This window comes from Muntiacus reevesi, chromosome 2 (assembly GCF_963930625.1).
Source record: "Muntiacus reevesi chromosome 2, mMunRee1.1, whole genome shotgun sequence".
NCBI classification, from domain to species: Eukaryota; Metazoa; Chordata; class Mammalia; order Artiodactyla; family Cervidae; genus Muntiacus; species Muntiacus reevesi.
The window spans coordinates 128,755,696-128,779,061 of NC_089250.1; the positions used below are offsets into that span (position 1 = coordinate 128,755,696).

The window sequence follows — 23,366 nt, forward strand, 5'->3', positions numbered from 1 at the left end:
CTTTACTTTAGTGACACCTAGTGTTCAAAAAATTCTTGGCATGTAGTTCTTATCCAAAGTAAAACACATATTATAGTAAAAATACATATTGTTATATAATAAAATATGTATATTCCAAATATTCAGAGATGTGTGTGTATATATAAGTATAAGCTACATATATATCTCCAAAACCCATTATTTCAGAATTTAGTTTTTCTTTGTCTCTCTATATAACAAACAGCATATAAATAAATATGTGCATATATAAATTTACATGTATGTCCATATATGGGTGCATGTTTTTATTTAGTAAGTGTTTACTCATTTATTTATTAAAACTCATGAATCCTGAATTTAGTTTTACTTTATATCTGTTCATCAACATTCAACTATTATTTTAGCAACAATAAAATACTGATTTAATATCAACTTAATTTTTTAAAAGACATAGCTGCCAAATATTACTAATTAAGATTAAATAAATGTATATATAATAGACATTTTGGCCATTTGCAAGATAATATACCAATCACTGTGAGGAAACACAAACGAATGAAGCAATGGCTTCCTCTCAGGCTTTAGAATCACCAACCAAATGAAGCAGCATTTAAGTCTGCCAAGTCAATATTTGCTTACTTTATTAATTTAAAAGTTCTTTAGGAATACACTTTAAAAGTAATTTATATATGTTCTATTAATTTTCATTATTAACATTTATTTAAATTCATCTGTATTCTTTTATGTATATATTTGTTTTACTTCAAAATATGATGATAGATTGAATTTAAGTTGTTTTACAAAATTTAAAAATATCTCTGTCTTTAGGATGACAACCTGTCTCTAGAGAGTAAAATAATGTTTATTATAATTTGAATTATACTTACAAATATTTTAGAGATAAAAGATTTGGAAACTGAAGCCAATTTGATTTCAATTGACAGGATGAAATATAAGATACACATTCTTCATTCTAAATAACTTTTCCCAAACCTACATTATATTGTGAAGAGTAGATCTCTAAATTCAATTCAATCAGTAACTAGTATAGCCAAGAAGAAAACAAAAAATATATAGTAACTATAAACTTTAAAAAATTATATTGAGGAGAAGACAGAATATCTGTGAAGTATTAAAAATTTTTTCTTAGCAGTCTTCACCTTGAACTAGCAGCTGTGAAACACTGGTCTAATTTAAACCCTCGAATTATTTCTTGACATGTTTTGTAATGAAATTGCATAGACATATTACATAATGCAAGGCTGATAATGCAAAGATGTTATCAGACATTATTATCTATTCTAAAGTTATAAAAGGTTTTGTATATTTATTTTTAACACTGAATGAATACACTAGGACATTAGGATTGTTGCCTAGTGTCCAGACCAATGGAAATAGGATTATCCTCTCAATTTCCCCTTATCCTAAAAGCTAAGAATGTTAGAATTTTCTGGAAAAAGCATTAGAAACAAAAAAAAAATGTACTTCCTTTGATCAAAGGCGTTCACTTTGATTTTTGAAAACTGATTTAGCTATATCAAAAAATTAAAAAAAAACAGATAAATGCATAGAAAACTGGAATGACATTAATACTCTTTAATTACATATCTTATTTCATGAGGTTATGAGTATTTTGATTTTTCTCATTTTGAGTTATCTGAATTGCTTAGATTTTTTGCAGTTTATGCATATCATTTTTATCTTGCTTTTATTCTTGAGATTCTTTGAGTATCTTTAATCTGCATTTTTGTCTGGGGAGTTTTTGCTCTTATTGTTTTCATTTCTGGAATATTCTCAGACAAAATATCTTCAAATATTTCTTATACCCTATTTTGTCTGTATTCCTTTTCTGAGACTCCAATTAAAATTTGTTTTTTCCTCATAGCTTTTGAGTGCTTTATTCTTGTTCTTCTCCCTTCCCCCAACATTCTTGTCTCTTTGTGTTTTCTTTGGATAATTTCTGTTGCCCTTTTTTCAAGTTCATTGATTCATCTGCGTTAGCCTTTCCTTAAGCACATTAAAGAAATTCTTTATTTTTATGTCTTTCAAAAAAATGTTTTTTTCCTTTTCCATTTGGTTCTTACAATTTCTACCACCTTACTGAATTTCTCATTTCAGGCATGTTTTCCACCTTATACTAGATCCCATAAAATATTAATCAGAGTTGTATTAGAGTCCCTATGTGACAGTTCCGATACCTGAATTATCTGTCTAGTTCTACTGCTCTCTTTATCTTTCCGCAGCCCCTGAATGTCTGTGACAGAGGCCTTCCTCTCCATTCTCTTACTCTCCTGATGCAGTAAACGGCCCTTGCTTGCTGCTTGGTTCTACTCTTAAGATGGGGATGGGACAGTGGTGGGTTTGGGAGGTTCTATTTTCCTTGCCTAGTCCGTGTGCCTAGGACTTAGAACAGAGCTTTCTCATCTTTTCTTTTGCTCCTTCTTGTGGCATCCACAATCTACTTCATAACTGTGGAGGTCATGTGAGTAAGAGAGTCCCTGCCTCTCCCCCACAGGTAGTAGACCTCTATTTTGCAGGGTCTTTGGACAGAAATCGCCTTCTTCTCCCCCAAATGGGGGGAACTTTGCTCATGACTCTTTTCCAGAAGCAGTGGGCCTTCACTTAAGCTTTCCTTCCTCTCCCTCTATGTACCTCTTGCTTTGTATGAGATACAGGTCCAGGGAATTGCAGACAGCAGAGCACCCCAGCCTTAGCTGATTACTTCCTGTATCCCTTCACTATGTAGAGGATTTTCTCTGGTTCCCTGCCCTGTACCCAATCTATCTTATAGTGGTCCATAAGGAAGAGTTTGCAAATGAGTGCAAATCCCATGTGTGTTTGTGGGTAACTTTTTCTAACCTATATGCTGATACACATTTAGTTCTTAAGCATTTATTAAAATTTTAGTTGATTTATTTTATTTAAATTTATAACACTATTTTTACCTTATTCTAAGAAAGATGAAGCAATGCATGGTCCCATCTCACTGTTGGAGGGAACTGTTACCCTTTGCAATTCAGTTTTTTTTTTTTGCTTGCAAAAAAAATTTATAATTTCAATTTTATAGACTTTCCAGTCATTAGGGTGGGTGCCACATTCTCCTGTGGCATTCTGCCTCCTGAGCAGAAAGAGACAATTCGATTTTAAAACAAAATTTAATTAAATTTGAAAATAAGCAAATACAATTTTAGCTTGTACATATTTTTTATATGCCCAGGCTGCTTAACATTACCCTGTTCAAATAGTAAATAAGAGATAAAGAAGAAGGTAGAAAGAGCTGGTATATTTTACAAACTGCATTTAGAATTGCAATGTTCAAAAATACGTAATTTTAAATGAATCTAACTACCAAGTTCGAAGTTGGTAAGTTGATAAGAAGTTGATAAAACTTCTTTCAACTTCCTAAATCCAAGAAAAAGAGTAAAAATACTGAAAATTCAAATAATTGGAAAACAAAATACTAGAACCGAGTTAAAAGAATTGTGTACTGGTGTAGAGAAAATAGTGGTTCCACATCCAAGTGGAAAGGATGTGGGCAGATATGTTAACCAGTGCCCACTCTGTGAAACTATTTCAGAGACCCACAGTGTTTACTGACCGAGGAAATAGGCAGTTGTTCCTCCACCATTTAGGTGTGGGCTTTTGAAATACAAAATACATTCTCCTGCTCACCCTCCTCTTCATTATACATTGGTATGTACACTGCGACACTGAGTCATCAAGGTAAAATGCAGGATGGTCTGTGGTTACATATTGTACTTTTTTTTCTGAGTTATTCATTGTTCTTTTTTGCTAAATATTGGAATATAATTACTTTGCAATGCTATGTTATTTTCTGCTTTACAGTACTGTGAATCAACCATATGTATGCGTATGCCCCCTCCCTCTTAAGCATCCCTCCCAATCCCCTTTCCTCTCCTCTAGCTCATCACAGAGCCCCTAGCTCAGCTCCCCGTGCTATACACTAGATTCCTGCTAGCTATCTATTTTACACATGGTAATGTAAATGGGCTTCCCAGGTGAATCAGTGGTAAAAGAATCCACCTGCCAATTCAGGAGTCAAAGGAGCCATGGGTTCAGTCCTTGGGTTGGGAGGATCCCCTGGAGAAGGAAATAGCAATCCGCTCCAATATTCTTGCCTGGGAAATCACATGGACAGAGGAGCCTGGCAGGTTACAGTCCACGGGCTCACAAAGAGTTGAATGTGACTGACAGACTGAGCACAATGTGTATATGTCAGTGCTACTCTCTCAATTTGGCCCCCATCCCCGCCAGCCCCGCTTCTTTGAAAGTGGTGTTCCACACAAGTAAATGGACACAGGGATATAAGTTTGCATGTGCTTCATCAGTTGAGTGAATCAGAAGATATGAAATTGGGTTAGGAATTTACCTCATCTAGGGAAAACAGAGCAATAATGGATTAACGTTGGCTAAATGCTAGGACATATACACTCATCTCACACGCTAGAAAAGTAATGCTCAAAATTCTCCAAGCCAGGCTTCAACAGTACTTGAACCGTGAACTTCCAGATGTTCAAGTTGGATTGAGAAAAGGCAGAGGAACCAGATATCAAATTGCCAATATCCGTTGGATCTTTGAAAAGCCAGAGAGTTCAAGAAAAACATCTACTTCTGCTTTACTGACTATGTCAAAGCCTTTGACTGTGTGGATCACAACAAACTGTGGAAAATTCTTAAAGAGATGGGAATACCTTACCTGCCTCCTGAGAAATCTGTATGCAGGTCAAGAAGCAACAGTTAGAACTGGGTGTGGAACAACAGACTGGTTCCAAACAGGGAAAGGATTACTTAAAGGTTGTATATTATCACCATGCTTATTTAACATATATGCAGTGTATATTATGCAGAATGCCAGGTTGGATGAAACACAACCTGGAATCAAGATTGCTGGGAAAAATATCAATAACCTCAGGTACACAGATGACACCACCCTTACAGCAGAAAGTGAAGAAGAACTAAAGATCCTCTTGATGAAAGTGAAAGAGGAGAGTGAAAAAGTTGGCTTAAAACTCAACATTCAGAAAACTAAGATCATGGCATCCAGTCCCATCACTTCATGGCAAACAGATGGGGAAACAGTGGAAATAGTGACAGACTTTATTTTTTTGGGTTCCAAAATCACTGCAGATGGTACCTGCAGCCATGAAATTAAAAGTAGCTTACTCCTTGGGAGGAAAGCTATGACCAACCTAGACATGAGTTTGAGCAAGCTCCGGGAGTTGGTGATGGACAGGGAAACCTGGCATGCTGCAGTCCATGGGATCACAAAGAATCAGGCACGACTGAGCAACTGAACTGAACTGAAATGCTAGTAAGGGATCTGTTCACTTCACCCTTAGACTTAAAAAGGATTTTAACAAGCAGCTAAGTAGACTATGGATGAGAATAAAGAGCAAATATCATGTTTTTATTTATCTTGAATCTGACAGTTTTATTTCCTTCCTAAAAGAGATAAGTAGGAAGTAAGCAGGGATCAGTAATAAATGCTGAAAAACAAAAATACTATTCTGATGACTTAGAGGTAGACTATATCTCTGGAAATAATTCTGTTATAGAAACCATTGGAAAGCAGTTTAATATTTTCAATAGAAAAAGACCATATAAGACAAATGGTATATGTGTTTTACATGCCCTGAATCTTTACCTTTTTCTGGTAAAAAATGTCCCACAGAATAATAGTGTGGTTGACCTTCTTCCACATGGTAGCAGGCTGGAACCCTCAGGCCCTTTGGAGTATGCCTTTCCTCTGTTCACATTGACTACATGCAGATTAGTGCACATTCCAGAGGTCAGTTAGATTTCATCTTTAAGGACTGGCATGGATGTTAGGAGACAATAGAGCTCTTAGTCCTGAAATCAGAAAAAATATGGGAAAAAAAAGAAAACAAACCCTGAAGTTTCTTTGGGCTACATTTTCCATCTTTAGGGAGAAAATCTCCTAGAATCCATTGACTATCCAAACTTGGACTTGCCTGTAATGAAAAGGCATCTGAAAAATAAATTGGCAAAATGAAGTAAAAATATAAGAAGCTTACAGCACATTAAGGGAAAGAAAAAAATGATAAAAGAGGTAAAAACAAACTTAGAGGACAATCAAGATACAACCTGATAATTGCATATATCTCTGGAAACAGTGAGAGACTTTATTTTGGGCAGCTCCAGAATCACTGCAGATGATGACTGCAGCCATGAAATTAAAAGATGCTTTCTCCTTGGAAGAAAAGTTATGACCAACCTAGACAGCATATTAAAAAGCAGAGACATTATTTTGCTAACAAAAGTCTGTCTAGTGAAAGCTATGATTTTTCCAGTAGTCATGTAAGGATGTGAGAGTTGGACTATAAAGAAAGCTGAGCACTGAAGAATTGATGCTTTTGAACTGTGGTGTTGGAGAAGATTCTTGAGAAGTCCCTTGGACTGCAAGGAGATCAAACCAGTCAACCCTAGAGGAAATCAGTCCTGAATATCCATTGGAAGGACTGATGCTGAAACTGAAACTCCAATACTTTGGCCACCTTATGCAAAGTATTGACTCATTAGGAAAAACCCTGATGCTGGGAAAGATTGAAGGCAGGAGGAGAAGGGGATGAAATGGTTGGATGGCATCACCGACTCGATGTACATGAGTTTGAGCAAGCTCCAGGAGTTGGCGATGGACTGGGAAACCTGGCGTGCTACAGTCGTTGGGGTCACAAAAAGTTGGACACAACTGAGTGACTGAACTGAACTGAATCGAGGTAAAAATTGTAGTAGTTATCACAGAAACAAAACATGAAAATATAATTAAAAGATTTCATTACATCACAGGCAGAATCAATGAAAATGTTGTCACATGTCCTTTAAAAGCAACTGAGCATGCTTTAGAACTATTGAAACAAAAATAAAAATGACTTAATCATAAAGGAACAAAAATTGATGCCTTAAATTCCATCTGTATGATAAATGCCAAAAGTCAATGGAATCAAATTCATAATATTTTAAGGAGAATGTTATGCCTCAAGGATTTTTGCCTAGACAAGTTGTTTCTCATATATAGAGCAAAAAAATTATTCTAAATCAGTTATGGATTCAAATGTGATGCTCTCTTCTAGTAAGCAAATACTTATGATTTCCTAAATTGAGAAATAAACCAAAATAAATATCTAAATAATGGAATTATTGTAGTGTAAAAAGACTAATAAATCTTCCTTTATGTACTTTGGATATCAATGAGAATCCAGTAAGAATCCAATAGAATAGTGATCTGTTGTCCGCATGATAGGAATAATTTTTCCCTGCAATTTATGCTGTTTGTCTACCTCTGATCCTTCCCAGTTTCTAATGATATAGTACTTGTGATGTAATTCTTAATCTGTATTTCATTTGGAATTTCTTATTTTATCTGATAAACATTCAAACAAAGTGTTGTACAATTCCATTCCAATCTTGCACTTGGAACAATGGTAAAACCTTTATAGTACTCCTAAACATATCTAAAAATAGTTTAGGAAAAATTGATATAAAAAGTATATTTTTCATCTGCAAAAGCATATTTGTAAAAAATAAAAACAAAAAAGCATCCTAACTGCCTTGTATTATAGTATGATAACTTGAATAAAAACCTGCGTAGCTTTAAAACTGAAATGAGTTATTTGAGCCATTAGGTTTCCTAAATTGGAAGATTAATAAACTATCCAAGGAATTCATATCTGATATCAGGCATCTATTTTTTTTTCTTTATAGAAGCTATGAACAGCATGTTTACCTAGATTTAAAGTCAGTACGATCACTTGGAAAATTAGAATAAAAGGTATCAAAAGGGAAGAAATAACCTGTAAAATGCACAAGGATAGTTACTTCAGTTACTATTTGATGGTGAAATTTTGAGCCATTTCAATCTTTCTTTCACATTTCTTTGTATTTTTCACTTCAGTATTTTATATTAAAACATGTTTGTAAAATTATATTTTCACTTTGTATGTGCTGTGTAATTACAAATATATAAAAATGTTTATTAATAGCAAAAGAAAAAAGATTAGTGCACCAAAATATTAGCAACTGTTATCTTTGCATTATGGGCATTTGAGTAATTTTGCTTTTTGAACTATTTTGCTTTCAATTTTTATAGTAGGACATTTCATTTTTTATAGATAGAAATCTTAAGAAATCAAAATACAAATGCCTAAGACATTTGTGACTTTGTGGTTTTAAGAACATAATTGTTATATCAATATTATAGGATTTATAAAAGACCGTTTAAATGTTCCTGAGGAATCTTTAAAAAAAAATGCCTGCTAATTACAGCACAAAAAATGTGACAAAATTGTTCAGTCTAATTAAATTAAGTAACAATTATTCCTTAATTCTTCCCAACACAATACTCATAGTTGGAAATTATTTAGTGAAAGGGTTTGCAAGAACTACTAGATAAATTGGGTTTCCCAGGTGGCGCTAGTGGGTAAAGAACCTGCCTGCCAGTGCAGGAGACATAGAGATGAGGGTTCGATCCCTGGGTCAGGAAGATCCCCTGGAGGAGGGCATGGCAACCCACTCCAGTATTCTGGCCTGGAGAATCCCAGGGTGGAAGAGCCCGGGTCCCACAGTCAGACATGACTGAAGCGACTTTGCCGGCACGCACTAGATAAATCAACCACCAATTCTTATCATTCTGAGTGTGCTGATTTTTGCCTGCATCATTTATTTAGTATTCTGTTTCTAGGAAGAAGAAAACCTTTTAATTTGTTCATTCTTTCCCATAAAAATATTTTGCTTTGAGATTTGAGAGTGTCGACATTTAGGGTGGTCTGGTGAAACCAAATTAAATACTATGAAGACTTGGGTTGATATCTCAGATTTGTTTTCGTAACTTTGTAACTTTGTGGTCTGCCGTAAATCAGTACTAAGGTTCGATTTTACAGAATTATTTTGAGAACCAAAAGATATAAAATGCAGGAACATATTTTTAAATTGTACTATATAATTTAGAGTATTATATTTTATCCCACCTGAATAATTTACTATAAATAATCTCAACATAGCGATATAAATTTCGATAACATCGTTATTTACTTTTGCCAAGTCTATAAGCATAGTAAGGATCGTTGTTATTAGTATGTTTGATATGGGTGCATAGAACTGTTACACTTCTTTATTGCTCTTGCTTTTTATATATGCTTTTCTTATTCATAATAAGATTTCTGACTCAGCTTATGTTATAATTAAACAAAATATTAAAAGAGATTACCAAAAATATTTTGTTTACTAAAAGGCCTTCTCTGTTAGTATTGATTTTACTGTTTATCTAACAATAAAGATTTTTAGATGGCAAACTGCTTGATATCAATAAAGACTTTCAGCCATATTATGGGGAAGGAGGACGCATTCTGGAGATCCGGACTCCAGAGGCAGTGACCAGCATTAAAAAGCGAGGAGAAAGTCTCGGCTATACCGAAGGGGCCCTGCTGGCTCTGGCCTTCATCATCATCCTCTGCTGTATTCCTGCCATCTTGGTGGTTTTGGTCAGCTACAGACAGTAAGTATTCATACCTGCCGAAATATGGACAGTGCCTCAAGAAGGCATATCAAAAACTTGCCTCTGGTAAAATGGCTTTGTAGTTGTAAAATATTCATGGTGCAAACATTCTGGGAGTGTGGTATTTTTCTTGTGGTAAATAACCTTCCTTTAAGGGAAAACTACAAACGTGCAATACATTTTTCACAGATTTCTCAGTGTTCCTGTGCTAAAATATTCTTATCTGCCAGGAATATTAGGTTAGCTCCTATAGTTTCATTTATGCTCTTCATCAGGGTAAGAACTTTGGGAGGAAAGGTAGTGGAATGTCATATACAGGTACCACGGTGGCAAAGGAAGGTCTGTAACCTAAATATCAATGCATTGTCATGCTAGGTTTTTATCCATATTGTCAAACTTGCCCCTATGCAGATATTACAGTTTGAAAAAATCATTTAAAAATCATAACACACCATATATAATTTTCCATATGGTTTCTTCTTTCTTGGGCTGCCTTGATAGTCTATATTGTAACATCTAACATTATATTTTGGTTGTACAAGTCTTACATTTTTCTGGTCCCTATAGACAAATACATTCATTTAAAATATCTATATTTTTCTTCTTAAGGTTCTTTACAGTAGTCCAGTAAATTTTAGCTAATTTAAACATCTATATTTAAAATAGTCTAGTAAGCAACTTTTCTTTATTTGATACTAGATATGGGGAACTGTGTGACAGAAGGTTGTACTTTTTAAGTATATCCCTATTGATGATAAGTGCTAAAAAATAAAAACAAAACTATGGAATAGGTTAAGAAGAGAGATAGCCCTGAGGGTGCCACAAAATGAAAATAATTAACAAACAGGAATAATAAATCATACAAATCACTTGACATAACAAATAATGGTAGAATGGCTACTCATCATTTTTTAAATGATTAATTTAATTAAATTAATTAAAGATAATTAAAATATCTACAGGGAAAGGACTAAAATAGTCCTTACATAATCTTAAACTGTTATCTTTGTTCTCTCAGCAATGAGGATTTTCTATTGAATTAAATAAGGAAAGGTAATTCCAACTTGAAAGTTGAAGAATGTGCTGTGCATGAACATAGTATAGGAATATTTTCTGTCACAAAAGGAATGAAAAGTTGCAAATATAACATTTAGGTTGACATATTAGAGTTCAGTGTGTGCTTAAATAAGTTGATATGCCAAATCTAAAGCCTATACACAAATAATAATGGACATATTTTTAGATTATTAAGTTATCAACCCAATATTAATTTTCATGTTAAATATGTCTGTATCACAGTTACTTTTTCATCCAACTATTCCTGAAAGGAGATTTATTATACCCTGCTAGCATTAAAATAAGTGAGAAAACTTCTTTTACTTGGCATACAAGGCAGTGATCAAAACTGAAGCATCCTGGATGTTATGCTAAATGGTCTGAATTTCAACAAAATATTAAAATCCTTAATATTTAAGTATTTTAAATATAAATTATTTTATTGTTTTTTAAATCAGTAATCAGCTTGACAATCTAAGAGTAAATTTTGGTTACTCTCTTTTTGTAGATTAACAAAAGTAAACATGTTATAAAGTAAAATTCTATTATTTTAAAATTTAACTTTTGTACCTTCATTTTCTGCTTATAAATAGATTGGAATGAATGGTTATTCTTTCATTTTAAGATGTGTCTTTGAAATTTGCTATGGATGGAAAACTAGGAGGCAAATGTGAAAGTGTCATAAATTTAGTCTCCAGGATTGGCACCTTCCAATTCTAGCTTCAGCTTCAAAGTGTATGACTGGGGCTTGTTGCCTGATTGCATTTCTTTAATAGTCTTCAAGCGCAACAAACCAAAATGCCAGTTATAAAGATCAGAGCATCTTTAATATTCCGTTTCTCTATCAGAGGAAAAACTCACATATGCATGTTTTAATCCAGTGTTTCCTACTCCAGCTAGTTAATTTCTTTGTTTTCCTGCAATAAATGTTTTAACAGCTTGTAGGACGGCGACAGTAGTAATAAAGTGCTTACCATTTTCACTTTCTGAATTTAAAGACTTAATTCTCCTACAGTGTCATTAAGTCTGTGTTATTATGAGTTTAACCCATAAATTATTCATAGTTTTGATGAATTCAAATGTTAAAATATTATGAATGCAGTGTTTCTCATGTAACTTTCTCTTTTTTTCTTATTCATTTGCTTTCCCAAACAGGTTTAAAGTGTAAGTATAATTACTAATATGATGCATATGATTTTATGTGATATGAAAAGAAAAAAAACAGATAATGCTAATAAAGTAGTCAGCCTGCCCAGAAGCAGGTATTATTTCTCTACTTTGTATTTTGTGTTTGAACTAGTTTTTAGTTGCACTTCCTTTGTGGTTTGTGTGTGTGTGTTTATTTGCTCAGTCATGTCCTACTCTCTGTGATCCTGTGGACTGTATCCTGCCAAATTCCTCCATCCATGGGATTCTCCAGGCAAGAATACTCGAGTTGGTTGCCATGCTCACCTCCAGGGGATCTTCCCAACCCAGGGATTGAACCCAGGTCTCCCACATTGAGGCAGATTCTTTACCGTCTGAGCCACCAGGGAAGCCCTTGTGGTTTATGTATATAGAATTGAACTAGTTTTAGACAAATGGATACAAGAGGAAGAAATGTGAAAAAGACAGTTTGCCCTGATAGCCGCCACCTTTTGGGATTTTGGTTTTGAGGCAAGAATTAACAATCAGTATCCAAGAAAGTCAAAAAGAGCAGTCTTGCTCCAATGGAAGAATCACAGGCATTCCTTGGAATCCAAAGGAAATAAAAGCTAACCAAATCTCCCTCCTACACGTGCACTTCTACACAGTTCCTGTAGTATCTAAGATGGGTTTAGAATCATTTTTAAACAAAATAATTTTTCTTTAAATAGATGGAAGGCCAATAATAAAAGCCAATTGTGTATCTTCTATGGGCTCCCAAGTGGAGCTAGTGGTGAAGAAGCCACCAGCCAATGAAGGAGACATAAGAAACCTGGGTTCATTTCCTGGTGAGGAAGATCCCCTGGAGAAGACATGGCAACCCACTCCAGTATTCTTGCCTGGAGAATCCCATGGACAGAAGAGCCAGGCGGGCTACTGTCCATAGGGACGCAGAGTCGGACACCATCGAAGCAACTTGGCACGTGCATGTATCTTTTATATGCCTTATTATGAAAGAGATCCATTAAACAACCACCAGTTATCAATCACATGTTATAAATACTTTTCCTTCTCCATTTAATATTACCATTTAACTTAATTTGCAAATTTTTCTACTGAATTTACCATTTTTCCAAGGACTAAACATTTTAAAGAACCAAGGAGAAGCGGTTTTAAGTAAATGGTACTCTGTGGGAATGCTTTTGTAATTGTATTAGTTAAGTTCAAATATTTGTGCAAAAATTTTTGAGTTCCTCTGATAATTGGACTTTATTATTGAAAGGTAGCCTATTGATAAGTATATGATTTCTAAAATGAGTTTTACAAAGCCTCCTTACTTTACCAAAGACGCCAAGCCGAGTGCACCAAGACAGCTCGAATCCAGTCCGCCCTGCCTGCGGCCAAACCAGCAGCGCCCGCCCCGCCGCCGGCGGCCATGCCCCCGCCGCCCCCGCCACCCCCCGGCGCTCATCTCTACGAAGAACTCGGGGACAGCACGATGTAAGTAGACTTTCCGGGGACTTTTAGAAATAAATGGGTTTTGGTGGATGCTGTGTGGTGAGTATTAAATTTCAACTTGATGTGGAAATACTGCTTACAGCCTATTTTGATTCTTACATTTTTTAAACATAAAACTGTTAAGATGAAGACCTAAGAAAGTTCAGTTGGAGAGTAATAACCAAAAAACTAACAAAAAACATTAATAATAAGAATAAAAACTGAGTAACAAGAAAGAAGTGTTCAGTTTGAGGAGACATTTGCAGATGAGTAGCTTGAGTATTATATTTAATTTCTAAATCATCAGAATCAAGGATTTTTCTCCCAAATTAAAACTTCTGAAAATATTTTTCTCATAAAAAATGAGGATAATAAAGCACAGTCATAAAATAGTAATTCCTGGTTTGGTACCAAAAGCCAGCTCCTGTTGGGTGATCAAAAGTCCATTCTGTGGTCTAAAATAATAGACTTTTCTAAGATACTATTTTAAGATGTTATAAAACAGAATTAAAATCTGAATGAGAATAAATAATTAATATCACATGTATAACCACTTATAATAGTATTTCTCCTGGACTATTTGGAATCTCTAATCAATACTAAATCACCATTTTGAAAAAGAGTTTAAATTATTCCTAAAAGATTTTATGGCTTTATAGTGTCTTTAATGATGCTACCTCAAACGTGATTCCTTTTGGAGATATTTAACCTGCCATATTAAAAAAAAAATTCATTGACATGAATCAGTCATGGATTTACATGTATTCCCCTTCCCGATCCCCCATAAATGGGAAAAAAAAAATTCAAGATATATCAACATGAAGTGCAAAACAACCAAGGAAATTATAAAACTTTGAATATGACTAAATTAAATCCAGGAAAACTATTATTAACTGAAATTTGGTGGAATTGAGGGACTAAGACACATTCTACTGTGTTACATTTGTAGCATTTACTAGTAGGAATAAAGCAAGCCTCAAAAATTATGAAATTTACCTTTTAATGGGAAAATGGTATTCTAACCTATGTATCAATATTATGAACTGTATTCATACTATTATATTGGTTATATTGAAAATAGTTTTTAAAATACTAAAACTGAATTTAACATATAGTTTAATGCTAAAGTTGAATTTAAAAGAACTTAATGCCTCACATGCTACTTCTGGAGTAATAATATAGGATTGATGTTTTAAATATTTTTTTCCTTTCATATAAGTTGGAATGATGGTTTCTTTTTCAATTATTGGTGAATGTTGGAATTGAGCCAATAAGATTTGATTCTAAAAATGTTCAAAACTAAAAAAGATTGATGTGTAAAGTTGAATGTGCTTTATTTGAAATTAGTGAGGGGTATATACTAATTTCTATTTAAGAAAAGCAGGAATACTATAACATCACCAGGAATCAGTATAGTTTGATGGTGATAATTTTAATATAGCAATGCTTAAGGACTATTTTTATTTGAAAAATTGCAGTAGATAGTAGAGGATTTTGCAATTCTTATTTGTATTTATTGAAGTGTTTTAAGTTTTACACATTTAATGATCTTTGACAAATGATCTATTCAAAAACTTTTTGCAAGAATTCTAGCCATAAATTGCTATAAAATAAGCTATCTTCAAATGAATTATAATCAACTAGTTTTTAAAAAGACAAAGGGTATTTTGAAAAAAAAAATTCACAAATAATTAACAACTTAATGTAGACTCAATAATTACTCTGTAAAAGTCATATTCCTTCTAAATGAGACTTATGTCTTCTTTATAAATCAATGTGGACTAATTGTTCACTTCAGACATAGCAGCAATTCTTAGAATCTCATTTTAAAAATTCTGTTTTAGAATTGAACTCACCCATGTTTAATAGAGGTGAATTTAATTATGTATAGGAGATATTGGGTTGGCCAAAAAATCCATTTGGATTTTTCCATAGGAGGTTATGGAAAAAAACAAATGAACTTTTCAAGCAACCCAATAGATAGCTAGATGTAATTTTATGTCATAAGACAACAAAATAAATGTCATATGATTTTATCTAAAGCATTATTAAAATTATTCATATTAATAAAATATGGCATATATATTTTCTCTTTTGATATGAATATTACATATTTAAAGCATATTCTTGTTAATATTTTCCTAACCATCTCAATTTAACTATAGTTAAAACTTTTTTTTTCTACCACATGTTTTCTCTTTCTCACCTGTGGATACATAGGCATAAGTAAGTAAATAAATCATTCTAATACAAGGACATTAGGGAAAAAAAGATGCAATAGAATAGACTAAGTGCTGTTTTGCTCTATATACAGTAATCTTCATCTTTTACTGTACATTTACTTTTAAAAAGAAAGTTATGTCTTCTATACTGCATTCCTTCTTTATAACTTGAAATTGCATGAGTTTAAATGTATTCCCAGTGATAGTATGTCTGCTTATGAAGAGAAGTTTCAAAATTCTCTTTGTTTCTGTTAAAAATATTTATGGTATTGTTCCATCAGAAATGATGTGGTATCATTGAATAGATAGTTCTTTCCAAGAAAAATAAATCCAAGAATGTATTTACACAGAAACAACTGCTATATGTCAACCAGATTTTAAAAGACTGCTTTTTGTGATTTTGAAAAGCAGTTGCTATTTGTTTAATCCAAGTTGTCTCCACTTTTGGAATTATGTAGGAGATCCTGACCACCTGTGAGAATTCTCTCTTGCAGTTTGCATTTTTGCCAAATGACATAAAAAATATATATCATTATATTGTCTCACCTTTCATCCTGATTTTTCAATGTAGCTTTTAAATTTTAATTTAAAAAATCCTTTTGTTTCATCTATACTATGTGGGTAAATATTAAATGATAATAAAAATGAATCTGTGACTCTGAGCTTGAGAAGCAAAGTCAAATGAAAGACTATTTAAAACCCCAAGTCTCCCTGTCTTTCTGGGAGAAGGGTCCCAGTGCTTCCACTGGAGGCACTTATTTCTGCTCTTTGACTTATTCCATTTTATTTATGACTCTCAGTCACTGTAATTCAGTGACCATGTCTGAGCAAGTTTTTCAGTGATATCAAAACTATTACTATAATAGTATATATTTTCATTAAAGTGTGGCCTAAAATTTGATCTGTATCATGTTCAAAAGAAATCCAAAAGTCTCCTTTCTTATTTGTAATATTTATAGTGCTTTTAAAATCATTAAGCATAAAATTAAAATGGAAGAAAATAATCTGTCAAGATTCTTAAATACAATTTTTCAATTGTGATCTAGAACTCTATGAAAGAAACCCACCCATCCGTCCTTGGAGACTAATTCTCTTAATCTAGAGTGCAGAAAATCTTTCTGTATTCTCTTGCAAGCTTTATCTCATATAGGAGAGTACTTTTAACTCCAGGGCAGAATTACTAAGATGAGAGATAATGGGCAGGTACTGAATCAGATACAGCTAAGGATCCATTCCTTAAAACAGTCAACTCTGATCATCCTTAACCAAGGCAAAGGGTCTGAAAGCACTGCCCAGCATGTTGCTCTGTAACTTGGAAACTTGTGATTTATACTTGAGAGAACTGTTATGTGTGGTCATGGAAACTCCACTGTATCAAACTAACTAAAAAAAAGAAAGAAAGAAAAAAAAAAAAAATCAGTGTGTGGATTGACACATTTTTTTTTTTAAATGAAACTTTTTCATGCTACTCCCAGCTCTCTAGCTTTTCCTGGCCTGCCTTTTTGAGAACAGAAACATCAAAGTAATGGCTTGCTTCAGTAGATTAGTGTTATTTGGCTTTTTATATTTTGAAGTAGTAATGAGAACCATAAAAACATCTTTCTCATGAAAGCTATTTCACAACCTGTTTCCTTACATTTCATTATCTTCTTTTCTTTCAAGTCTTTTCCTTCTCTACCATTTCCAACAAAGCAGGGAAAATAAATCAGTCTCGGAAGACAGGAAACATCAGCAGTTTTCTTCCAACACTGTTGAGTCTCACAAGCAGACTCACGTAGATGGATCTCTTAAGAACAGCTGGCCCAGGTCTGCAAGAGAATTCACACTGATGTCTGATGAGGATGCCTTAAGTGACCACAGTACCATTTACAAGGAATACACAGATCAAAGATCAACAAATTCAGACTTTTTACTAAGAACAGATTTTGTTAAGTCATTTGTACCCAAAACACAAGCCAGGAATGAGTTTCTGAGGGGCCCAAGAGAAAAGATTCAGAGGATGTGGAATCGCCCAACCTGCTTACCTAGGAGACCATTGTGGGAAGTTCCTGATAGATCAGAAACCATAGCTCTAAAGCAGTGGCAAAGCAACAGGCAGAAAGCTGAAAATGAAAGCACTGGGACCAATCCAAACAAAAGAGGTAACAGGAGCCCCTTGCTTACAGCTGAAGACGTAAATGTAACAGAAAAAGAGGAAACAAGGGAAAGTCAATCACTGACTATAAAAGCAGCAGAGCCGTTGCAATCTCGGTCTTCAGACTCTTCGCTTTCCTCTCCTTGGTCTCACTGCTCTTTCTCCACTTTGCCAACTGTTTCAAGAACTGTGGAACTCAAATCAGAACCTAATGTTGTTGTTTCTCCTGCTGATTGTTCCTTGGAACTTTCTCCTTCAATGCCTTGCATTTTAAATTCTGAGTTCCTTAGCAGAGAGACACCTACTTGTTTGATGACTTTTGAAACCAAAAAGGACATTTTTGAAAATCTTCCCTGTCCACTAAAAATCTCTCCTCCCCCTCCTCCTTCTTGCCCTCCCCCTCCTCCTCCTCCGCTTCCTTCTCCTCCTCCTCTTACGCCTCATATCCTTACTCCTGTGTCTAGTCTTCCTCCTTCTCCTCCTTCTAATCCTCCTCCTCTTCCTCTTCCTCCACGTCTTCTACTTTCTCTTCCCTCTCCTCCTGCGTCTACTTCTCCTCCACCTTTCCTACCTTCACTTCCCTTTCTTCCTCCAGCCTCTTCCCCTCTTCCTTCTTTACTGCCTCCTTCGATGTCAGTTCCATCCACCAAGTGTGCGTTTACACCAGCTATTGAACATACTGTCAGTGTGACACCAGCCAAGGAAATGAAATCCAATATGATACAGTTGTCAACATCAACAACACTGTGCAATGCAAATCCTCAAAGGGAACCAAAAGGCATTCTCAAGCATATAAAAAACTTAGCAGAACTGGAAAAGTCAGTAGCTAACATGTACAGTCAAATAGAAAAAAATAATCCACCAGCACAACTCTCAAAACTTCAAATGAGTTGTCCTTCAGAGACAACAAATATGGAAATGACATCTGAACAAAACCAGGAGAATTTGCACAATATTGTTGAAGGAATTGAAAAACAATCTCACAGTCATTCTACTTCACTGTAATGTTTCTTTTTCAGTTTTAAATGGACAGCTCTTTTCTTGACCATAACCTTCCAGTGGAGGCAGATTTGAACATTAAAGAAGATACTATTCTTTTACCCTAAATTCAATGCAATGCTGGTTTTTCCTCATTTTTAATTTAAAAGATTATTAATCTCATCATTACTAACTCATATTATAGAGTTCCCTTAACTTTCTTAACTACGAAGTAGCATTATTTGTCTGCATTTATTTAAAAGTAAGTAATTTCAATCTATTTTTCAGTGGGTGTATATGGGCATGAAAGTTATATATCCAACTTAAACCAATGACTTGTTTATCATGTTAAGTTTTACATTTACTTTTGATCATAGTTTTACATGAGTGTTCCAGGAAGACAGCAGACTGTTATAAATAAGCTAAAAAATGATATCATATGTTCTGCTATTTCCTTGAAGCCTCTGTATTTGGTAAGAAGAAATACTACCAAAGTAAAATGTTATGTATCTAAAACTGTAGGAGATGACAGACATTATGGTATTCCAAAATAAATCTCAGGTGCTATAGATGTAGACATCTGTTTTCTTATAAGAACATCCTTTACTCTGGCTTGCTTTTATCTTACTAGTATGCTTATACATTTGATAAATCTTTTACTTTTTTCAATTGCTGTCTTATTCTATTTATTTCTCATTGTGCTTTCTCTTCCTTTCTTTATAATGGAAATAAATCTTGAATTGTTGACTTTTGTAAGACATTTCATTGTTCCCACAAATGTTTCTAAAGTGCTCCTTAGCTTTGTTTGTTCACATTATTATATCATCTCCTTAATTATAATTTTATCATAAGAATTTCCTTCCTTCCTTTATCTCCAGTTTAATAAATTCTAATCAGTTTCATCAAAACAAAGTTAGGTAAATACCTACAGAGTTTATCTAGTGTGAATGTAGTTACTATTTCATTGTTGAAAATTATATTTTTCATTGTCTATCAATAATATAAAACATGATTGTATATTAAAATTTTTTAAAGTGCATTATCAGTTTTATTCCTAGTACTTTTTTTAATGTTAGTTTTTATTAGGATATAATTGCTTTAGTGTTGTGTTAGTTTCTGCTGTATAACAGTGTGAATCAGCTATAGATATATGTATATCCCCTCCTAGTAACTTTTAATTGCTATGGATGAATCATCCAAATTTAGACTATAAACATGAATGAAATTTAAAAATTTTAAATACAAATCAAGAAGAAATATATCTGGTGAACTGCCACCAGCTTTATCTATGTCTTTCCTCTTTATTTTAGGCAAAGAAAATAATTTATACTCTAAAAAATTTCAATAGTTGTCTTTATATCTTAGAGCTCAACTTGTTAAATTCTTAAAATCCATCGACTAAGCTAACTACCATCTTTCTCTATCCTAATGAATGCTACCCTCGACTATCAAGTAATTACTTTGTTTTTTCCATCTCAGACATGGAATAAATTTTATTTACTGGAAATCTTCACTTTGAATACAAATGTAATTGTTTATTATATTTTAGGAGATATTAGTTTTGATATTTTAGGAGATATGTCTGCACAGAGAAAACACAACTCCAAAATATAGGCAAAGTCTTACTTGATAATTGCCATTTTAAGTATATTAATATAAATCCAGAGCCCTACAATGAATGTATCATTTCATAGGTTTTTGTTTAACTCATATCATGTGAAATTTCTTCAAGAATTTGATCAAGCATCCCAGTTAACAATATCAAATAAAAGACTATAAAGTTAACAATTTTCATTAGATCCTCTGCTTCAGATTCTTTTCATCCAAATCAACAGCAATTTTTTTCCTGGGGTTCTTGAACATGATTTTTTTCTCTCTTTCACTGAAAAACTTCAGTTGGAGTTTTTGTTGGCAGCTGGTCATATGCATGAGAACTTGTGCTATTTGGCGGACTCTGACAAGGTATTATTCACAACTGCATAAACCTTTAATGTGAGTGTGTGTGTCTTTATGCTATTTTGTATCAGCCTCTTGGAAACGTAAAATAAATTTCTTGATAATTCCTTAGAATTATTTGATAATTAAATCTTTAAATAATTACCCAAAAATATAAGAAGTCCAAATAACAATTTTATGTAGGCATATAGCCTTATTAAATTACTTTGTCCTTTTTCATAACCTTTTTATTATTTTAAATTGTTATTAGTATTTCATACTTTGCAAATGAAACATCCATTCCCATGTTTTATATTTAATCTAGTCTTTCATTGACACATTATATTTAGAAGTTTCCTTCATCATAAAGTCAATTAAAGCATCTTTTATTTGAGATCTAAAAATATTTTGGTATACAACTCAAAATATTATTTCTTACCACAACCCATAAGCTCACACAACCTGACAGCAAACCCCCCAAAAAAGATCTTTTTTTCTTCTGCATTTATTATGATTCAATTAGTGCAGAAGAAATTATTAGGTACCTTATTAAAAGACATAACTGGTTAACATACATTTCCCTTAAATGTTAAAAATAAATAGTAATAAATACAAAGAGTGTAAAATGAAAAATTAATACATATTAGATATAAACTACATAAAAAGGTGCATCAGTGTCATATGAATGGTTTTATAAGGATTAATAGGAAGTCATGTTAATTGAAAACACACAGATAACTATACATATTGATCTGCTGTTTACTTTTTCTGAGTTATGTTTTGCCTTTGAGATAAGACAAAACAATACAAATAACCAAATAAAAGGCAACAAAAAGGTTAATGGAAATAGTATAGTTCATCTATTGATATTTTATTTCCTACATTTATGGAATGCAATGCCAATGAAAAGAGGCAATTTAAATATCCTAGGAAATGAAATATAGGTTTTACTGGATATTTTATATTATGTACGTGACTCAAGAGTCATTATTAAAACCTAAGTATGAGCTCTCAAGTTTCTATATCTCTAAAAGATACAAATTGAGTAAAAGTTGAAAACGTCTCAACTTTTAAATGCTTTAAGATTATCATCCCCCTGTTTAACCATAAAACATAAGCATCCTGTAAGACCCCTAATGGATGCCTGAAAGATCAAATACTGGACCAAGAGACCACTCATATTCCGGGAGGGATACAGAAGAGTGGAGAGAGGCTTCATAATGCTACTCAGAATGCCATCTAAAACATACAAATTTTTTTTTTTTTTTGTATTTTCCATTTAATGTTTTTGGACCATGGTTGACCACGAGTAACTGAAACCACAGATAGATAATCACGGATAAAACAGGACTATTGTAATAAATTGCTGACAGCAATATATTTGTATAAGCATTAGATTATCATTATTATCAACCAGATTACCATTATTCAATCATTAATGCCTTATAATTGCTTAAGATGCATTCAAATAAGCAGATTTTATAAAGTCCTTGGAATATTTTAAATAAATTTTCTACAGATTCTTTTGCTGGACTTTAGAAAGTGTTCATAGTAAATCTTCATTGCAGTTGTTTATTAATTTCATATAGCATGGTCAACATCATCAGTGTAATACTTTAGGTCAAGTGTTTAATGAATAATAAATAAAAAGCCTTCATAACTAATGACATTGAAAACATTCCATACTTTTTTCCCTCTCAAATACAGTCAAATGTTTCAACAACTTATAGTCCATTTAACTATATAAATCTTTATGTAATATTGAATGCTTGGCTATTATATTTCTAAAAACCTTTTCATGTCATGTCTAATAATATAATTGACATTTAGAGACTAGTCAATATTTTGCATTTATTATTTTTAGAATAATTTAACAAAACAAAAAACCTTACAAACATTTGGAAGAATATGTTGTAGTCATGGAGATAATATTTTTTGTCCTGTAACAATATGTTTTTCACTCATCAAGCATATCGTTCCCCTAAATGAGTATCACATACATCAAGCTTGTCTAGGACAGACATGATGTAGAATGTTTTTAATCTAACTGATCGTAACAGAGTAAATGTGTGTTATTGTACACCATTGAGATAAAACAGATTGTGTACTGTTTAGTTTTCAGACGGCATGAGGGTCTGGAGTGACAATTGTTTTTAATAATGCAGGCATAAAATCTTGATCTTCCTGTTTTGATACTGCCATAAAATATATTTCTCCTGAGACAATTTTTTAGAAAAAGTCACCGTCTCAATTTTTCTATGATTTTCTTAAATTACCTTCATCTATAATTCTATTTTATCTGTAAATCCAGAATGTTTAATACTGATTTCTTCATTTCTGCCTTGCAGGAGAGGTTATACATCAGAGGTAAGGGCTTTATGATGCTATGTTACATCGAGGTTACTGGAAAAATACTTCTGTTACAGGCAGGACTGATTTACATTCTTTCAAGACTAGGGTATTTCCCTTTATTTTAGCAAAACATATGCTTTGCTATTTATTTTCTTGTATGTTTGTTGCTTCTTTGTTCTAGGTTTTAAGTCAATGAGGGAACACAGATCAACTGTTACCTTTTCAAAGATAAATTTCTATTTTCTAGAATTATCACTCCATCTTGTGACATTCCCCCAAATTCCTTTTTCTAAGGCTATAAATCTAATCTAGAACACTGTTTCTAATTTAGAAACTTTTTAAAAAATATCAATCCAAGGCTCACTCTTACAACTTTTGAAATTTTAGAGTTAAAAACAAGTCAGACTATTGTATGACTTTTTGTGTTAATTTGACTCTTGATCTGCAGAGAAGATACTGGGTATCCTGACCAATAGTAGTTGGTAAACTACAGTGTAAGTGGTACTGTCAATGAGTTACTGAAAATTTAGTATGAGTTAGCATATAGCTCTTCAGT

General features: G+C 33.1%; 1 protein-coding gene across 14 annotated transcripts in view; it reads left to right on the forward strand.

Annotated features, from left to right (window-relative positions):
- PCDH15 (protocadherin related 15) overlaps positions 1 to 23,366 on the forward strand; it is a 767,128-nt gene that overhangs the window by 731,046 nt on the left and 12,716 nt on the right. For 4 of the 14 annotated variants that reach the window (XM_065919987.1, XM_065919986.1, XM_065919981.1 and 1 more), the window contains 4 exons: positions 9,293 to 9,511; positions 11,723 to 11,731; positions 13,040 to 13,192; positions 15,410 to 15,415. In XM_065919987.1, coding sequence (XP_065776059.1) covers positions 9,293 to 9,511; positions 11,723 to 11,731; positions 13,040 to 13,192; positions 15,410 to 15,415 — 387 coding nt within the window. Of the gene's footprint in view, positions 1 to 9,292; positions 9,512 to 11,722; positions 11,732 to 13,039; positions 13,193 to 15,409; positions 15,416 to 17,073; positions 18,551 to 20,419; positions 20,486 to 22,806; positions 22,826 to 23,366 lie in introns of those variants that run through there. The other 10 variants (XM_065919977.1, XM_065919976.1, XM_065919979.1 and 7 more) reach the window with 6 other exon arrangements.